Here is a 13,999-nt window from a genome sequence, read left to right as displayed (position 1 = left end):
AGTAGTGCTGTAAAGTAATGAAATGTTTGTAATCAGCTGTTTTCCACACGTGCCGCTGTGTTTATAAACTTATTTACAAAAAGAAAACAATGAAACCAAAACCGCAAAAAAATTTGGGAAAATTTAATAAAAAGCCTGCAAGGGCTGGTCAAAAACAGAAGCCCAACTTCAAGAAAAAACAACAGAAATCGGTATGTAAAAAACACTGTATAACAACAAGTCGGCGAGGCGTATACAATTTGCATTGTTTATTAGGACAAGAAACCAAATAAACCTGAAATACGAAATATGATACGGAAGCAAAAGGCTGCTGCAGCGCAGGCGGAACGTGAAAAGATTAAGGCCGAGAAGGAGGCACGCATCAAGGCGTACAAAAAGCAGCGCCTGGAGAAGACCAAAGTCATCAGCAAGCGCACACAGCGTGGCCAGCCCCTGATGAAGGATCGTATGCAGTTGCTGCTCAAGCAAATCGAGGAAATGAAGGGGCGCCAATGATAAGAGCACACAGGTAACTCAATCAACATATCAAAATAGCTTTTTGTATCACGGAAAGAGCGCCACATTTTAAAGTTTCCGCGCACGCTTCAAATTAAATTTAATGCAACCTGCAATAAATTTTCACGCCCTTCGCTTCCGGCCGTACGCAACCCTTTGATTACGTACTTCTTCCAGCTGCCAGTATATAACATATATACATATAACACACTCATATGCAAATTTTCTGCTCGGCAAATTGGTTTTTGGCAAAACATTTTTAACGCCTTATCAACTGGCATTTGCATCCTGTCGCCGTGCCAACCCCATTTGATAAGCGTGTGGGCGCTTTCCCTCAACTAATTCCCACTCGAATTCAATGGGAAGGTCGACAAACAAAGCAATTTGTTGCCAGCCATGCATCTATTGAATTTTTGACTTTCTACTGTCTGCCATTGCTGCTACTGCTCCTGTCTGATATATTTTACATAATAATAAAAATAAATTTTTACGCGCATCTCTCGCTATCAATGTGGGATTGTTGCTACTTTATACCTATTGTAGTTGTTTCGGGTAGGGAATTTCGTTTTGACAGCTGGAAGAAAAAATCTTGAATAGCATACATATGCTTAAAGTTGGTGTCTTAAGTATTATGGAGATTTTCGAATATATTGACAAATTTCTAGTAATTGTATAATATGAGAAGGATATGATTATTGGGTATAGTAGAAAATATTGTGAATAATATATAATACATAAAAATATATATAAAAATTTGAGAAATATGTCTAGCTATATACATTATATGTGGTAAAATCATTTGAATATATCTATCAGAAATTGTATATACATATGTATGTATCTATAAACAGAATATCTATATGTTAGTGTTAGTGTACCTAATTTTAGGCAATATAATTGTTCACTGCAGGCAACTCTAGATATACTATCTCATTTACTCATTATAGGGTATTTGCAAGCCCGATACTTTCCATTCGCTTTATTTTTTGTTTGTTTTTAAGTTTCGTGTTTGTTGTTAAGTGCGTGAAAAATCAAATAATCGTTCAACATGGCAATAAATGCCATTGTTTTTCCTTTTCCATGGCCCCTTCAAGCTAAGCCACCCGCCTGTCCTGCCTGTCCTGGGACTATAACTACCAGCATGTGGTCTCATATCCGCCATTGGCCAAAGCAAACAGAAACGTATTTTCCACTCTTGGCACCATGGATATTGCAAAACTATTGCGTTAACCCTTTGCGCGACATCAGGGCTCAGCGTTGACACGAAAATCGCACTAAATCAAAAATTATACTTTATACAAATAAAAAAGGAAAAAAAAAAGAGGACGCCGCTCTCTCTCACTCTCTCTGTAACGCCGGAAGCTTCTCGCTAGCCCCTGTGGCCATAAATCTCATATAGTCAAATATTGAATTACGCAGGATGTAGCACCAGAAGAAAGGGTTCTCATGCATTACATACATATAAATATGTATATATATGTATGTACATATTCAATTTTGTGGGTCAAAAGGATTCTCGTGCATATGTGTGCCTCTTTCTCTCTCTCTGCCTGGACGCCTAACCCTCCCCTCTTCTGCGTGACATTTTGTTTGGGTTCGCTTTGTCTCGTTTATTTAATATAAAATCTGAAGTTATGAGCACTTCGACAGGGGCCGTAACATCGTTTATATGTCGATAATGAATAGTTATGGCTATTTAACGCAAGCCGAACCGTATTCCGAGGGGCGAAGCGGCATCAGTGCCTGATTCCACGCATTTGAGCACTTAAAATCTTTTATTTACGTCGCTTATAATGCAATTTATGCATGTTTATATTAGTCTATTCCAATGAATAGACATACCCTATACTTGCTCAATGGGTCAAAACACGCTTTGCTCTCCGATTGGCACATTTTGTTTCGGGGCTCAAAATTCATTGCAACTCAAAGGCCTCTAGACACTTTCGCATTTAGCAATCTCGCATTTACTTCAAACTGTGACGTAACACGTTGATTATTTTGAATATTCAAAATGAAATTATTCATGTTTCAGTGGTATTTTCTTGTTGCCTTATACATCCGGGGAATTTCGAGAGCACTGATGTGCGATGCCAAGTATATTGGCCTCAATTAACAGTAGCCATAATAATAATTAAAACATAATAATAATTTATATATTTTCATGAAATTTTCTTTTTTATATGTTTTATATGATTTTATCAAGTTTTCTTTCCCTTTACAGATATCCCATCCCATCAAGCTTAATATTTTTGAAATACATATATGTATAGAAATAAGTTATATATGTATAAATTAGTGGTTTTCAAATAATATTAATTTTGTAATAGTTAATAATAAAGTATAGAAATAAATATAATTATATTGATGACTAATATTTTTACCGCCGAATCGTACAGATAAGCAATCATTTCAATAGTTAGTTGTAATGAAGCAAGTTAATTAATGATATAATTTTCTTTATTTCTTATTGTAGACTTTTACAATGAGCCATTGCTCATTGTGACAATGTTCGATAACAATTTTGTTAATCTTATGAAACATTGGGCTTGGGCGTTCGTTAACCGAGGGTCCACTGTATATGTAAATTGTGTCAAGCTTAAATGTGAATTTTTTTTATCACATCTCATACATACATAGAATATAAAATATTGTAGGTATATAAAAACTTAAAGAGTTATTTCACGCATTTTTTTCGCTTCTAATGCAATTGAAGCATGATAGTAAAGATTCTAAAATGTAATTAGAGCACTTCACAAAGTATTTAAGAAAATCAATGCGAATTATAAGAAACAGTCTTTCACACTATTTCAACTAATCTAAACTAACATCAAAATGAAACTCTGGCTCAGGTTGGAAGGTATTTTTCTTGTTGTCCTCGCCTTAAGTATCCGGGATAATTTGGCAGCGCCGCGACCATTTTTGAATTTACACCTACCACTGTTTACAATTGATGTTGGTGGTATAAGTAAGCTATAATATTTCTGAAATATTTTCAATATGTTTAGCTTGCACTCAATTCTTCCTTGCAGATATGAACACTGGCTAATCTTGGGATGGCCAAAAAATTAGATATTTAGAATTTTTTTAAGTCAAGCATTTGTAAATGAATGAAGAGTGTTGGATTCCAAAAAGGGATTGTATTCCTTTAAAATATTCTCTTTTACTTCTTGAGACAGACGGATAGTTTTAAATCGCCTCGGTTCGTCGCCCAGATAAAGTATTTATGGTGTTTACGAAATCCAGTATACGCTGAATTTTTAATGGGCTCTTTTAATTAATGATCCTTGACAGGGACCATGACATCGTTTATCAGTCGGTAATGAATACTTATTGCTATTTAACTGAAGTCGAGGGGAACACTGAGTGACGAAACCACTTAAATAGTTATTTTCACACATTTATAATGCAATTTAAGCATGAGAATAGTTTATAGAATCAGACGATTTTAGAACGTATTCAAGTATATCGCTTCGCTGCATAAGAAACAGTCTTTCAAGCGATTTGAAGCTGACACAATTTCAGCTCTCAACAAATATTGAAAATGATATTCTTCAAGTTGGAACCTCATTTACTTGTATTCCTCGTTTTATGCAATGTTGATGTATTGGTGAAGGATCAACGGCTTTTAGATGTAAACATAGATATCGCAACAATCAACAATGGTGGCGTACGTAAGTAATCATTCATCGCAAATAATTTTCATAGGTTTCTTTTATATATAACTTTTCATTGCAGACATAGGCTAAGATTGAAATTGTAAATAAATTAGATACTTGCCGATTGTATAAAATGAAGATTCTGTAAATAAATGAATATATTGCAATGAGAAATTTTGCGAGGCTTGCTTTTTTCCATTGTCTATTAAAAAATCTTGAGGTATGGGCCGTAATTCCGTTAATCAATCGAAAATGAATACTTATTGCTACTTAACAAGGGTCCAGGGTAATACTGAGTGACGAAACCACTTAAATAGTTATTTTCACACATTTATAATGCAATTTAAGCATGAGAATAGTTTATAAAATCAGACAATTTTAGAACGTATTCAAGTATATCGCTTCGCTGCATAAGAAACAGTCTTTCAAGCGATTTGAAACTGACACAAATTCAGCTCTCAACAAATATTGAAAATGATATTCTTCAAGTTGGAACCTCATTTTCTTGTATTCCTCGTTTTATGCAATGTTGATGTATTGGTGGAGAATCAACGCCTTTTAGATGTAAACATTGATATCGCAACAATCAACAATGGTGGCGTACGTAAGTAATCATTCATCGCAAATAATTTTCATAGGTTTCTTTTATATATAAATTTTCATTGCAGACATAGGCTAAGATTGAAATTGTAAATAAATTAGATGCTTGCCGATTGTATAAAATGAAGATTCTGTAAGTAAATGAAGATATTGCAATGTGAAATTTTGCGAGGCTTGCTTTTTTCCATTGTCTATTAAAAAATCTTGAGGTATGGGCCGTAATTCCGTTAATCAATCGAAAATGAATACTTATTGCTACTTAACAAGGGTCCAGGGTAATACTGAGTGACGAAACCACTTAAATAGTTATTTTCACACATTTATAATGCAATTAAAGCATGAGGATAGGTTATGAAATTAGACAATTTTACAACATATTTAGGTATATCGCTTCGCTGTATAAGAAATAGTCTTTCGAACGATTTGAAACTGCGACAATTTCAGCTCTCAACTAATATTCAAAATGAAATTCTTCGAGTTGGCATCTCATTTTCTTGTATTCCTCGTTTTATGCAACGTTGATGTATTGAACGAGAATCAACGCGTTTTAAATTTAAACGTGGCAGGCCTAACAGTCAACAATGGTGGTCTACGTAAGCTATAATTCAAAGCAAATAATAAATTTCAACATTTAATTTTTTTTGCAGACGTGGGCTAAGGCTAAGCTTGAGATTGTAATTAAATTAGATGGATGCATGGAATTGTATAAAACCAAGTTTCTATAAATAAATAATTTGCAATTTAACATTCTGTCATGACTTTTTCTTTTTTATTATTAAAAAAAACTAGCCCTTCATCAGAGGCCGTAACATCGTTTATTAGTCGATAATGAATACTTATTGCTATTTTACAGAAATGTTTTCGCTTATAATACAAGTTATGTACGATAATTAGGCAATTAGACAATTTCACAACGCTAAATGCGAGACGATCGCTTTGTTGCCTAAGAAATAGTCGCTCGAGAGATTTCGATCTGTAACAATTTCATCTCCCAACTGATATTCAAAATGATGTTCTTCAAGTTAGCATCTCATTTCCTTGTACTTCTTGCTTTACGAAATGCTGATGTATTGGCAGAGCAGAATCGCTTTTTACATATAAATGTACCAAACGCAACAATCCACAATGGTGGCATATGTAAGCTATAATTCATTGAAATAATTTTCATAGTTTTCTTTTATATATAATTTTTCGTTGCAGACATAGAATGGTAGCGTAAATAAATTAGATGCTTGCCGACTGTATAAAAAGAAGATTCTATAAGTAAATGAAGATATTGCAATGTAAAATTTTGTGTGGCTTGCTTTTTTAATTGTCTATTAGAAAATCTTGAGTTATGGGCCGTAACACCGTTTAACGGTTGATAATGAATACTTATTGCTATTTAAGAAGGGTCCAGGGGAATACTGAGAGACGATACAGCTCTAATATATATTTTCACACATTTAAGCATGATAATTGGGTAATAAGACAATTTCTTAACATATTTAAGAATAACGCATCGAAGTATAAGAAACAGTCCTTCAAGCGATTTGAAACTGTGACAACTTCAGCTCTCAGCTAATATTCAAAATGAAATTCTTCAAGTTGAAGCCCCATTTTCTCATATTCCTTGCTTTACGCAACCCTGAAATAGAAGTAAGCCAATTTCGCTTTCTAGATTTAACCGTACCCATCTTTACAGTCAACGTCGGTGGTTTTCGTAAGTTCATTTATTAAGAATAATTTACATATGTTTTACTCACATTTCAGTTTTTCTTTCAGACATAGGCTAAGCTAATAGGTTATTTGCATGGAATTGTAAAAAACTAAGCTTCTATAATAAAATATATCATTTTTCTGTGTAAAATGTCAGGGCATGTGTTTTCTTATTATTTATTAAGGAATCTTGAATGATGAGCTTCACAGCAATTGCCGTAATATCGTTCAGGGGCTGTGCTCTAATATATATTTTCACACATTTAAGCATTATAATTAGGTAGTAAGACAATTTGGTAACGTATTGAAGAATATCGCATTAAAGTATAAGTAACAGTCCTTCAAGCGATTTGAAACTGTGACAACTTCAGCTCTCAGCTAATATTCAAAATGAAATTCTTCAAGTTGAAACCCCGTTTTCTCATATTCCTTGCTTTACGCAACACTGAAATAGTAGTAAACCAATTTCGCTTTCTAGATTTAACCGTGCCAATCCTAACTATCAACGTTGGTGGTATTCGTAAGTTCATTTATTAAAAATAATTTACATATGTTTTTCTTACATTTCAGTATTTTTTTTTTTTTTTCAGATATAGGCTAATCTAATAAGTTATTTGCATGGAATTTTTTCACACATCTTTACGCCCATAATGCAATTTACGTATGCTAATAAAGATTCTGAAGTGTATTTAATAATATCGGTTCGTTGCATTAGATAGTCTTTCAACCGATTTCTCCTAGTGACAACGTCAGCTCTCAACTGATTTTAAAATGAAATTCTTCAAGTCAAAATCAGCTTTGCTTCTCTTATTTGTCTTATGCATCGGTGATGTTTCACCAGAGCCGCTTCCCTTTTTAGATTTAAGCGTTCCACTCTTCACACTCGACGTTGGTGGTATAAGTAAGTTTTAATTCGTCATAAATAATTTTCACGTTTTACTTACATTTAGTTTTTGCTTGCAGCAATAAACCGAAGAACAAAAGTTCAACCTTTTAAATAAATTTGATTTATGGAATTTTATATAAAGGAATGAAGAATGTGGGATCAAATTTCTTCTTTTCGTTATTTAATAATCATATTTTAGGTTCTTCACAAGCTGCTGTAATATCGTTCATAAATCGATAATGAATAACTATTGCTATTTACCGCAAGTTGAGGGGAATAGTAAGAGGCGAAAAGTCTTTCACAGTTATTTTTCGCTTATAATACAATTTATGTATGCTTATTAAGTTATTGGACAGTTTCACAGCGTATTAAAGAATATCTCTGCGATGCAAAAGAAATAGTCTTTCAAGCGATTTCTAATTGTGACAACTTCAGCTCTCAACTGAATTTAAAATGAAATTCTTCAAGTCAAAATGTCCTTTGCTTCTATTCTTTGTTTTATGCATCGGTGCTGTTTCACCAGAGCCGCGTCCATTTCTTGATTTCAGCTTTCCTTTCCTTTCAGTCGACGTTGGTGGTATAAGTAAGTTATTATTAATAATAAATAATGTTTATGTTTTTCTTACATTTAGCTTTTTCTTGCAGAAGTCACTCAAAAAAGCCATGCTGCACCTTCTCAATAAATTAGATTTATGGAGTTATATGAAAACAAGTTTTAATTAAGGAATGCAGAATGTGGGATCAAATTTCCTTGTAATATTTTGCTTCTTTCAGTTAGTTAATAAGCAAATTTATATTCTAGGCTCTTCAACGGCCTCCGTAATATCGAATAGTTACAGCAACTAATTTTCAAAATGAAATTCTTGATTTATGTGCCAGTCTCTAATAAGGGACTCGGTTGATTTAGGGACTCAGGACTTGTTTTCTTTCTATTTATTAATTCAAAATCTTAAGCTACAGCAGAGGGCGCAACATTGCTAATATATCGATATTGAAGAGTTATATACTATACGAATGCCCAGTGATTGTGCTATCGTGTTTGATGTTGATCTTTGCGTTGAGAATACCCGCTGGCTTTCACATTGGGTTTTTTGTAAACTTTTTGGGGAATTACTTTCGCTTTCTTGCTGAACGTTAATTCCAAGCTGATAACAGAGATTACAATAAATAGGTCGTCGCAGCTCAGTTTCTTAGTAATTTTTAATAATTTAAGAATTTTGCATTGCTGATTAATTTGAAGTCTTCCACGTGAGCTCAAGCTGTGACAGCTTCATCTGCGCGCAAACTCCCTACATATTTGCTAAAACATTCTTACCTATACTCGATATGAAATACTTTAAGTTTCAGTGGCTTTTTATTGTTGGCATTTTTTTGTGCCTCAGCGATGTTTTGGCAGCACCAAAGCGCAAAGCAATGCCCCGCTTCAAACTGCCAAAAATTAATATAAATATACATCACAATAGTAAGTTATAATAATAATGAAGTTAAATATTTATTGAAAAATTTTTCACAAAATTTTCTTGGTCATTGCAGATATTCACATTGGCTAAGCTGCTGTTTATTTTGTTTTGTATTTATATGTATTTAAATAAAGTTGATAAGTGTATATAAATGTCTATTCAATTTTAAATTTTTAGAGAATATTAGCTGCTTGTTTACTTCAACGCTTCAAAGCTTGCAAACTCTGCAAGGCTAAATCCACGCTGATAATAGAGATTCGGAAAGGTCATCGCAATTAAATTTGTCACTGATATATATAAGTATATACATAAATATACTTATATGTGATCTGTAATTATTGAAGAATGCCGCATCACTGAATTGGAAGTAGTCTCTCTTGTGAATTCGAACTGAGACAGCTTCGAAATGAAATACTTCCAGTTTCAGTGGCTTTTAATTTTTGTGATATTCTTATGTCTTGGTGATACTTTGGCAGCACCAATGGGCTTAAAACGACGTCGACGGCCGAAACTACGGCCAAGGCCAAGGCCAAGGCGAAGGCAAAGGCCAGTGAATATCGAAGTGGAACCGCAACCCCCAAATCACACGAACATTTTTATTTCTAATAGTTTTAACACTCATAGTAAGAAAAATTATGATATTATGAAAATATGATATATAATAATCTTTTTTTTTGCTCTATGCAGATAATCTAGCACAAAAAGTAGCCCGTATACTTTAAAAGCTCTTTTTTCTTATAAATTAGTTGATATTATTTGATGGAATTAAGTTTAAATAAAAAATATTCAATTTGTGTTTATAAATAATAAAGAAATACATTTTATAAGGAGAAAATGTTAAATCGGCGCTGATAGTAGAGATTCGAAAAGGTCATCGTAGTTCAATTTTTTCATTTATGTATATATATAGATATGTTTTTCAGTGATTTAAGAATGCCGCATCGCTGAATTAGAAGTCGTCTCTCTTGTGAATTCGAACTGTGAAATGATATACTTCCAGAGTTAGTGGCTTTTTGCATTCATTAACGAAAGTGAAGTGAGTATATTGCTTTTGTGCATGTCCGTTTTGACCGTCCGTCTGTCCGTAAGCACGCAATCTCCGATTTATAGTGCAAAAATATTCCCGATCCGCCCACTTGGCGAATTGGAGGATGAGTTTTCCGATATGCCTAAAATCATATTAGTTGAAGAGCTAGAAAGCTGAATCAAGAACAACAAGCTATGGTGGATATATGACTTTTCAACCATCCAACCATCCATTTTGACCATCCAAGTACAAAGAGCTATCGTGGATACATCTCCACCCCCAGGGGACATGGCAAACCGTAAGAGTTTATATCTCCTACAATTTTAAGAGCTAGGGGCGTGGCAAACTGGCAAAAGCTACATTTTCTACAGTATTTGAGCTAGAAACTCAAAACATAGCTACTAAACTGCTAATGGGATGTGAATGAGTATTCTGCAATTGGTAACGCCCGACTGCAACGTCTCGGAGATATTTTGGCAGCACCTATGCCCAAAAAAAATCCGTCGACATGGCCCCAAACACCAAACCCCGCAGCCGCCAAAATAAATACTTGTTCATATAAATAAATGTTCATATTCAATTACTATTCAATGAAGATTGAATTAATATATGTATTATAATTTTGTTGTTCTTTTTTGAGATCTTAAAGTAAAACACTGAGATGCACCAGTTTATTTCTAATGTAGAATATATTTTAATAATATAATATTCAATTAGTACTTAAATTTTTATTTTGACTATTTAAAAATTACATTAATTACACATTAAAATACATAAATTTTTTTATGTCCGCAGGCTGTGAAAGAGTTGTTCAATTTCAGATAATTAAATAAAAGTTAGCTTCACAGCAAAAAGAGCATAGAGAAGACCCTTTGCATGTTTTCAAATATTATTTCGATTTCTGTCAACACATTAACTCGCACCTGAAAGAATAATAACATATTCGAATTAACATATTCTAAGCTAGATTTCAGACTGTCTTCCTTAATGAACATAGAGTCAATGAGCCCAAATATTTGTTGCGTCTAGATATGCTCGGCCCTCAACCCCGGCCACCCACTGAATCGCATGCATATTTTACTGAATCTTACTTTTCGAATCTTGCTAACGACTTGGCAGGCTAATTAAATTCCACCGATTGCAAACACCAATAAACAAGCAGAGAGTTTCGTTTTCATTTTCATGCCCAATTTCGACGAGCGAAAGCGCAGTGCAGATTAAGACAAAGTGAACAGAATATCATAGATGGAGATTCCGAGCCCGAGTTAACACCCAAAGCAGAGAATTTTCGCTTTCGCCGGACCGTGAAATGTTTTTCAAACAATTTGGCAAAACTTTTGCCCTGGCGTTCACATAAATCTACGACGGGGTTTTCCATAGGCTTTCATCGAGCGAACTGAGTATATTGGTTTGAGAATCAAAATGTTAAATATATAAATGTATAAAAATGTATATAAATGTATGTAATCATCTGCAGTTTAAATTGCAAACAACTCTAGAAAGATATGTCTTCTTCATTTCTTGAATTTTAAGCACTAGTCAACATCTCCAAGTTTCTCTTGGGCCCTAGAGCTTGGGAAGTTGTTTCCCTTTTATGTTATCTACAGATCAAACTTAAATGATATACCTACATTCACGTTGGGCGAAACAAATCAAATCTTTCGCAGTTCGACTTCTCTAGCCGTAGAATTGTATACCATCTACCGCATCTACTTATAGACCTGTGGAAACATACTTGAACAAATTTTATATTTAGCTTTTACCCGTAAGCAGGTATTACAAAGTCAGTTACGCTCGGTTGCAATTGTCTCTCTTTTATTTTGTTTTTTTGGGTAAGGGTATGGCCTCTTATCTGGCTAAAATATTAACGGTTTAAGCTTAATTACAAATGGCGACGATGCTGGCTCACAAATTAACTGCGTAACTGTACCCGGGGGTTGAAAGTGGGCGGAGATTGGCTTGGGCGCCAGCTAGTCAGCCGGCCAAGCAGCCAAGTCAGCGAGCCATTAGGGTAATTATTTACAACAATTTCAAATTTTACACATGAACACACAGAATTACACTTAAAAAAAAAAAAAAAACAACAACAACAATAACAAAATGTTTTTGCATGCGACATAAATAACAAAAGTGCGGCACGTAAATCATGGCTGACACTGTGGGCGTGCCACGCCCATAGTTGTTACCAACAATTTGCAACACTCTTTTGGCGAACACGTGACCATGGCCCACAACCGGCTGGCCGCATCGCACCGCCCCGCCCCTGAACGGGTGGAATGTGCGCATAAATTTCAATTAAAATCGAAAACCCATGAAAAATACAGTGCTCCAGGCAGTGGAAAAAGCACGCGATTCAAATATCACAGTGCAACACAGATGAACATGTTTCGGTTAGTCGGGGCAGTCAGCTTTCAGTTTTAGGTTTTCCATTTTCAATTTTTCGCTTTTAGTTTTCAGTTTTCATTGCGCGCCGTAGCAGGTGCCGGCAGCCATGGCACATATTTTCCTCGTATAATTTAATTAAAAAACAATTTCGCATAATTGCGCAACTGATCAAAGTGCGTCCACTTCGGCCGAAAGGGTTTTGTGACAATGCGCTTCAAGCATGCGTGGCATGCTCCGTCCAGTTTGGTCAAGTAGATAATTTATGTAAATGATGAGTGTAAGCTGAGCAGTGCTAGAGGACTGGTTGGAGTGTGTTAGGCTGGCAGATACCCTAGGTCTTGAAGAAGCTCATTATTTGGTTTTCATGGTTTTGAAGAACTATAGAAATAGGTAAGCCTATGTGTATACGATTTTTAAATATATAAGCTAGGAAGCATGAGAAACAAAAGAAGAGTTGTAGTTCTTCAAAAATATCATCAAAATATTAAATATATCGGTTTATTGCATATTTAAATAGAATGATATTTTACCTTATAAATTTATTCGTTCTTGATAGCATATATATATAATATGATATCATATACATTAGAATGTTCCCTTAAAAAATGTTTTTTATACTTTTTGAGCAGAACTCATTGAATATTTCTATATGAACAACTCAGATTTCGGAGGGACTACATTCTGTCAATACAAGCTTATAAAAATGCCCATACTGTCATCCTCTGGGATAAGATTTCTCGTAAGCATCATATCCGCTTATCCCACTTGAATGTACATAGGGTATAATGAGTTAAATGAAATAGTTCCGTTGCTGTAGTGGTTATATTGTTGAGCATATTTCGCACTTTCACGCAACAGCAGCAGCAGAGGCAGCGGCAGTGGAAGCAACAGCCAAAAGGACTCGTCTGATAGTCATCACCAGCTCAGTACGGATTGTCACAACTATAAGCTGACACTAAAACCATGAAGGCACTTCAACGTCCAACAGCAAGAACAAGAACAATGTGGATGACTGGTCACGAGGGTTGAACCGATTGCTGCTCTTTAACTTTGCGGGAGTTGGAGTCGTACTCGGAGTCGGAGTCGGACTGGGCTAACAAGCGACGCGTGGCATTTGCTTATTTACAAAAAGTACAGTCTTCACTCTAGTGCTGACAACTGTACCGCCTCTGTCTGTGTATGTATGTGTACGGGTGTGTGTGTGTCAGTGTCATCATTACATAACCTCACATAATTCACTTCCGGCCAACGTAGCGCACGTTCAACTCCCCCTCTGCCCTCTTCGTTTTTCACAGGGATTACGTGTGTGTTTGTAGTTTTTAAAGTCGCATAACTCAAAAATTAAAGTGACCATGGGACAATTTTCAATTTTAGGCTTTGTTCATAAATCAAATTGCGTTTACGAGCAGCCGCAGGACATGCTGCATGTTGGAGGGTTCAAAGCCGATGCTTTGATGAGTTTATTGAAAAATTGCACAAGATTTTTGGGTGGTTTTTCGTCCTGTAACTTGTCAAACACTGTCAACACTCACACACTCTCACTCTCATTCTCATTCTGTGGCATGTGTGACAGTTATGAGCATTTTCCAATCCAATTTAATCAAAACTTGTTCGTCAAGTGCCAAATGACATTTTCTTTTTTCTCCACTATTTTTTGGTGTTTTTCCTGCGTTGTTTTTCGCAGCGCAACAAATAAGCGCATTAGGCATTAGGGATTTGCGACATGTGTCCGAAAAAAAGAAAATATATATAATATAAAAAACTTGTAAAATGCGCCTCTGATTAGCCTGGT

General features: G+C 34.9%; 1 protein-coding gene and 2 long non-coding RNA genes across 7 annotated transcripts; all 3 read left to right on the top strand.

Moving 5' to 3' along the window:
- Window positions 1–12: 12 nt before the first annotated feature.
- LOC108611277 (uncharacterized) lies at window positions 13–5,496 on the top strand. 5 transcript variants are annotated; one of them, XR_016271583.1, is made up of 8 exons: window positions 15–191; window positions 256–508; window positions 2,717–3,460; window positions 3,525–3,712; window positions 3,787–4,166; window positions 4,231–4,755; window positions 4,820–5,344; window positions 5,399–5,496. XR_016271583.1 is itself a non-coding variant. In XM_089476255.1 (3 exons), the coding sequence occupies exons 1-2, from the start codon at window positions 90–92 to the stop codon at window positions 493–495; spliced, it is 342 nt and encodes a 113-aa protein (XP_089332381.1). In that variant the 5' UTR covers window positions 13–89; the 3' UTR covers window positions 496–508; window positions 1,590–2,701. The 5 variants fall into 5 exon arrangements, 1 of the variants encoding a protein (XP_089332381.1); XR_016271585.1 differs by having other exon boundaries at window positions 3,525–4,166; window positions 4,820–4,884; XR_016271584.1 differs by having other exon boundaries at window positions 3,525–4,166; window positions 4,820–5,335.
- Window positions 5,497–5,693: 197 nt separating this feature from the next.
- LOC149270201 (uncharacterized) lies at window positions 5,694–6,605 on the top strand. The gene is made up of 3 exons (XR_016271586.1): window positions 5,694–5,888; window positions 5,952–6,453; window positions 6,516–6,605. It is a non-coding gene; the product is annotated as an uncharacterized LOC149270201 (long non-coding RNA).
- A 170-nt stretch (window positions 6,606–6,775) lies between these two features.
- Window positions 6,776–8,036, top strand: LOC149270200 (uncharacterized). The gene is made up of 4 exons (XR_016271587.1): window positions 6,776–6,969; window positions 7,040–7,350; window positions 7,413–7,918; window positions 7,981–8,036. It is a non-coding gene; the product is annotated as an uncharacterized LOC149270200 (long non-coding RNA).
- The last annotated feature ends 5,963 nt before the right edge of the window (window positions 8,037–13,999 follow it).

The sequence above is a fragment of the Drosophila arizonae genome, chromosome 2 (assembly GCF_054131065.1).
Source record: "Drosophila arizonae isolate 15081-1271.41 chromosome 2, UAZ_ARI_1.0, whole genome shotgun sequence".
Taxonomy (NCBI): domain Eukaryota; kingdom Metazoa; phylum Arthropoda; class Insecta; order Diptera; family Drosophilidae; genus Drosophila; species Drosophila arizonae.
The sequence above is the reverse complement of the archived record's forward strand: the minus strand, read 5'-3'. Positions and strand labels throughout refer to the sequence as shown.

Coding starts and splice junctions, on each gene's coding strand:
- LOC108611277 (XM_089476255.1), top strand. CDS start 90: ATGAAACCAAAACCGCAAAAAAATTTGGGAAAATTTAATAAAAAGCCT. Junction 192..255: donor AGAAAAAACAACAGAAATCG/GTATGTAAAAAA, acceptor ATTGTTTATTAG/GACAAGAAACCAAATAAACC.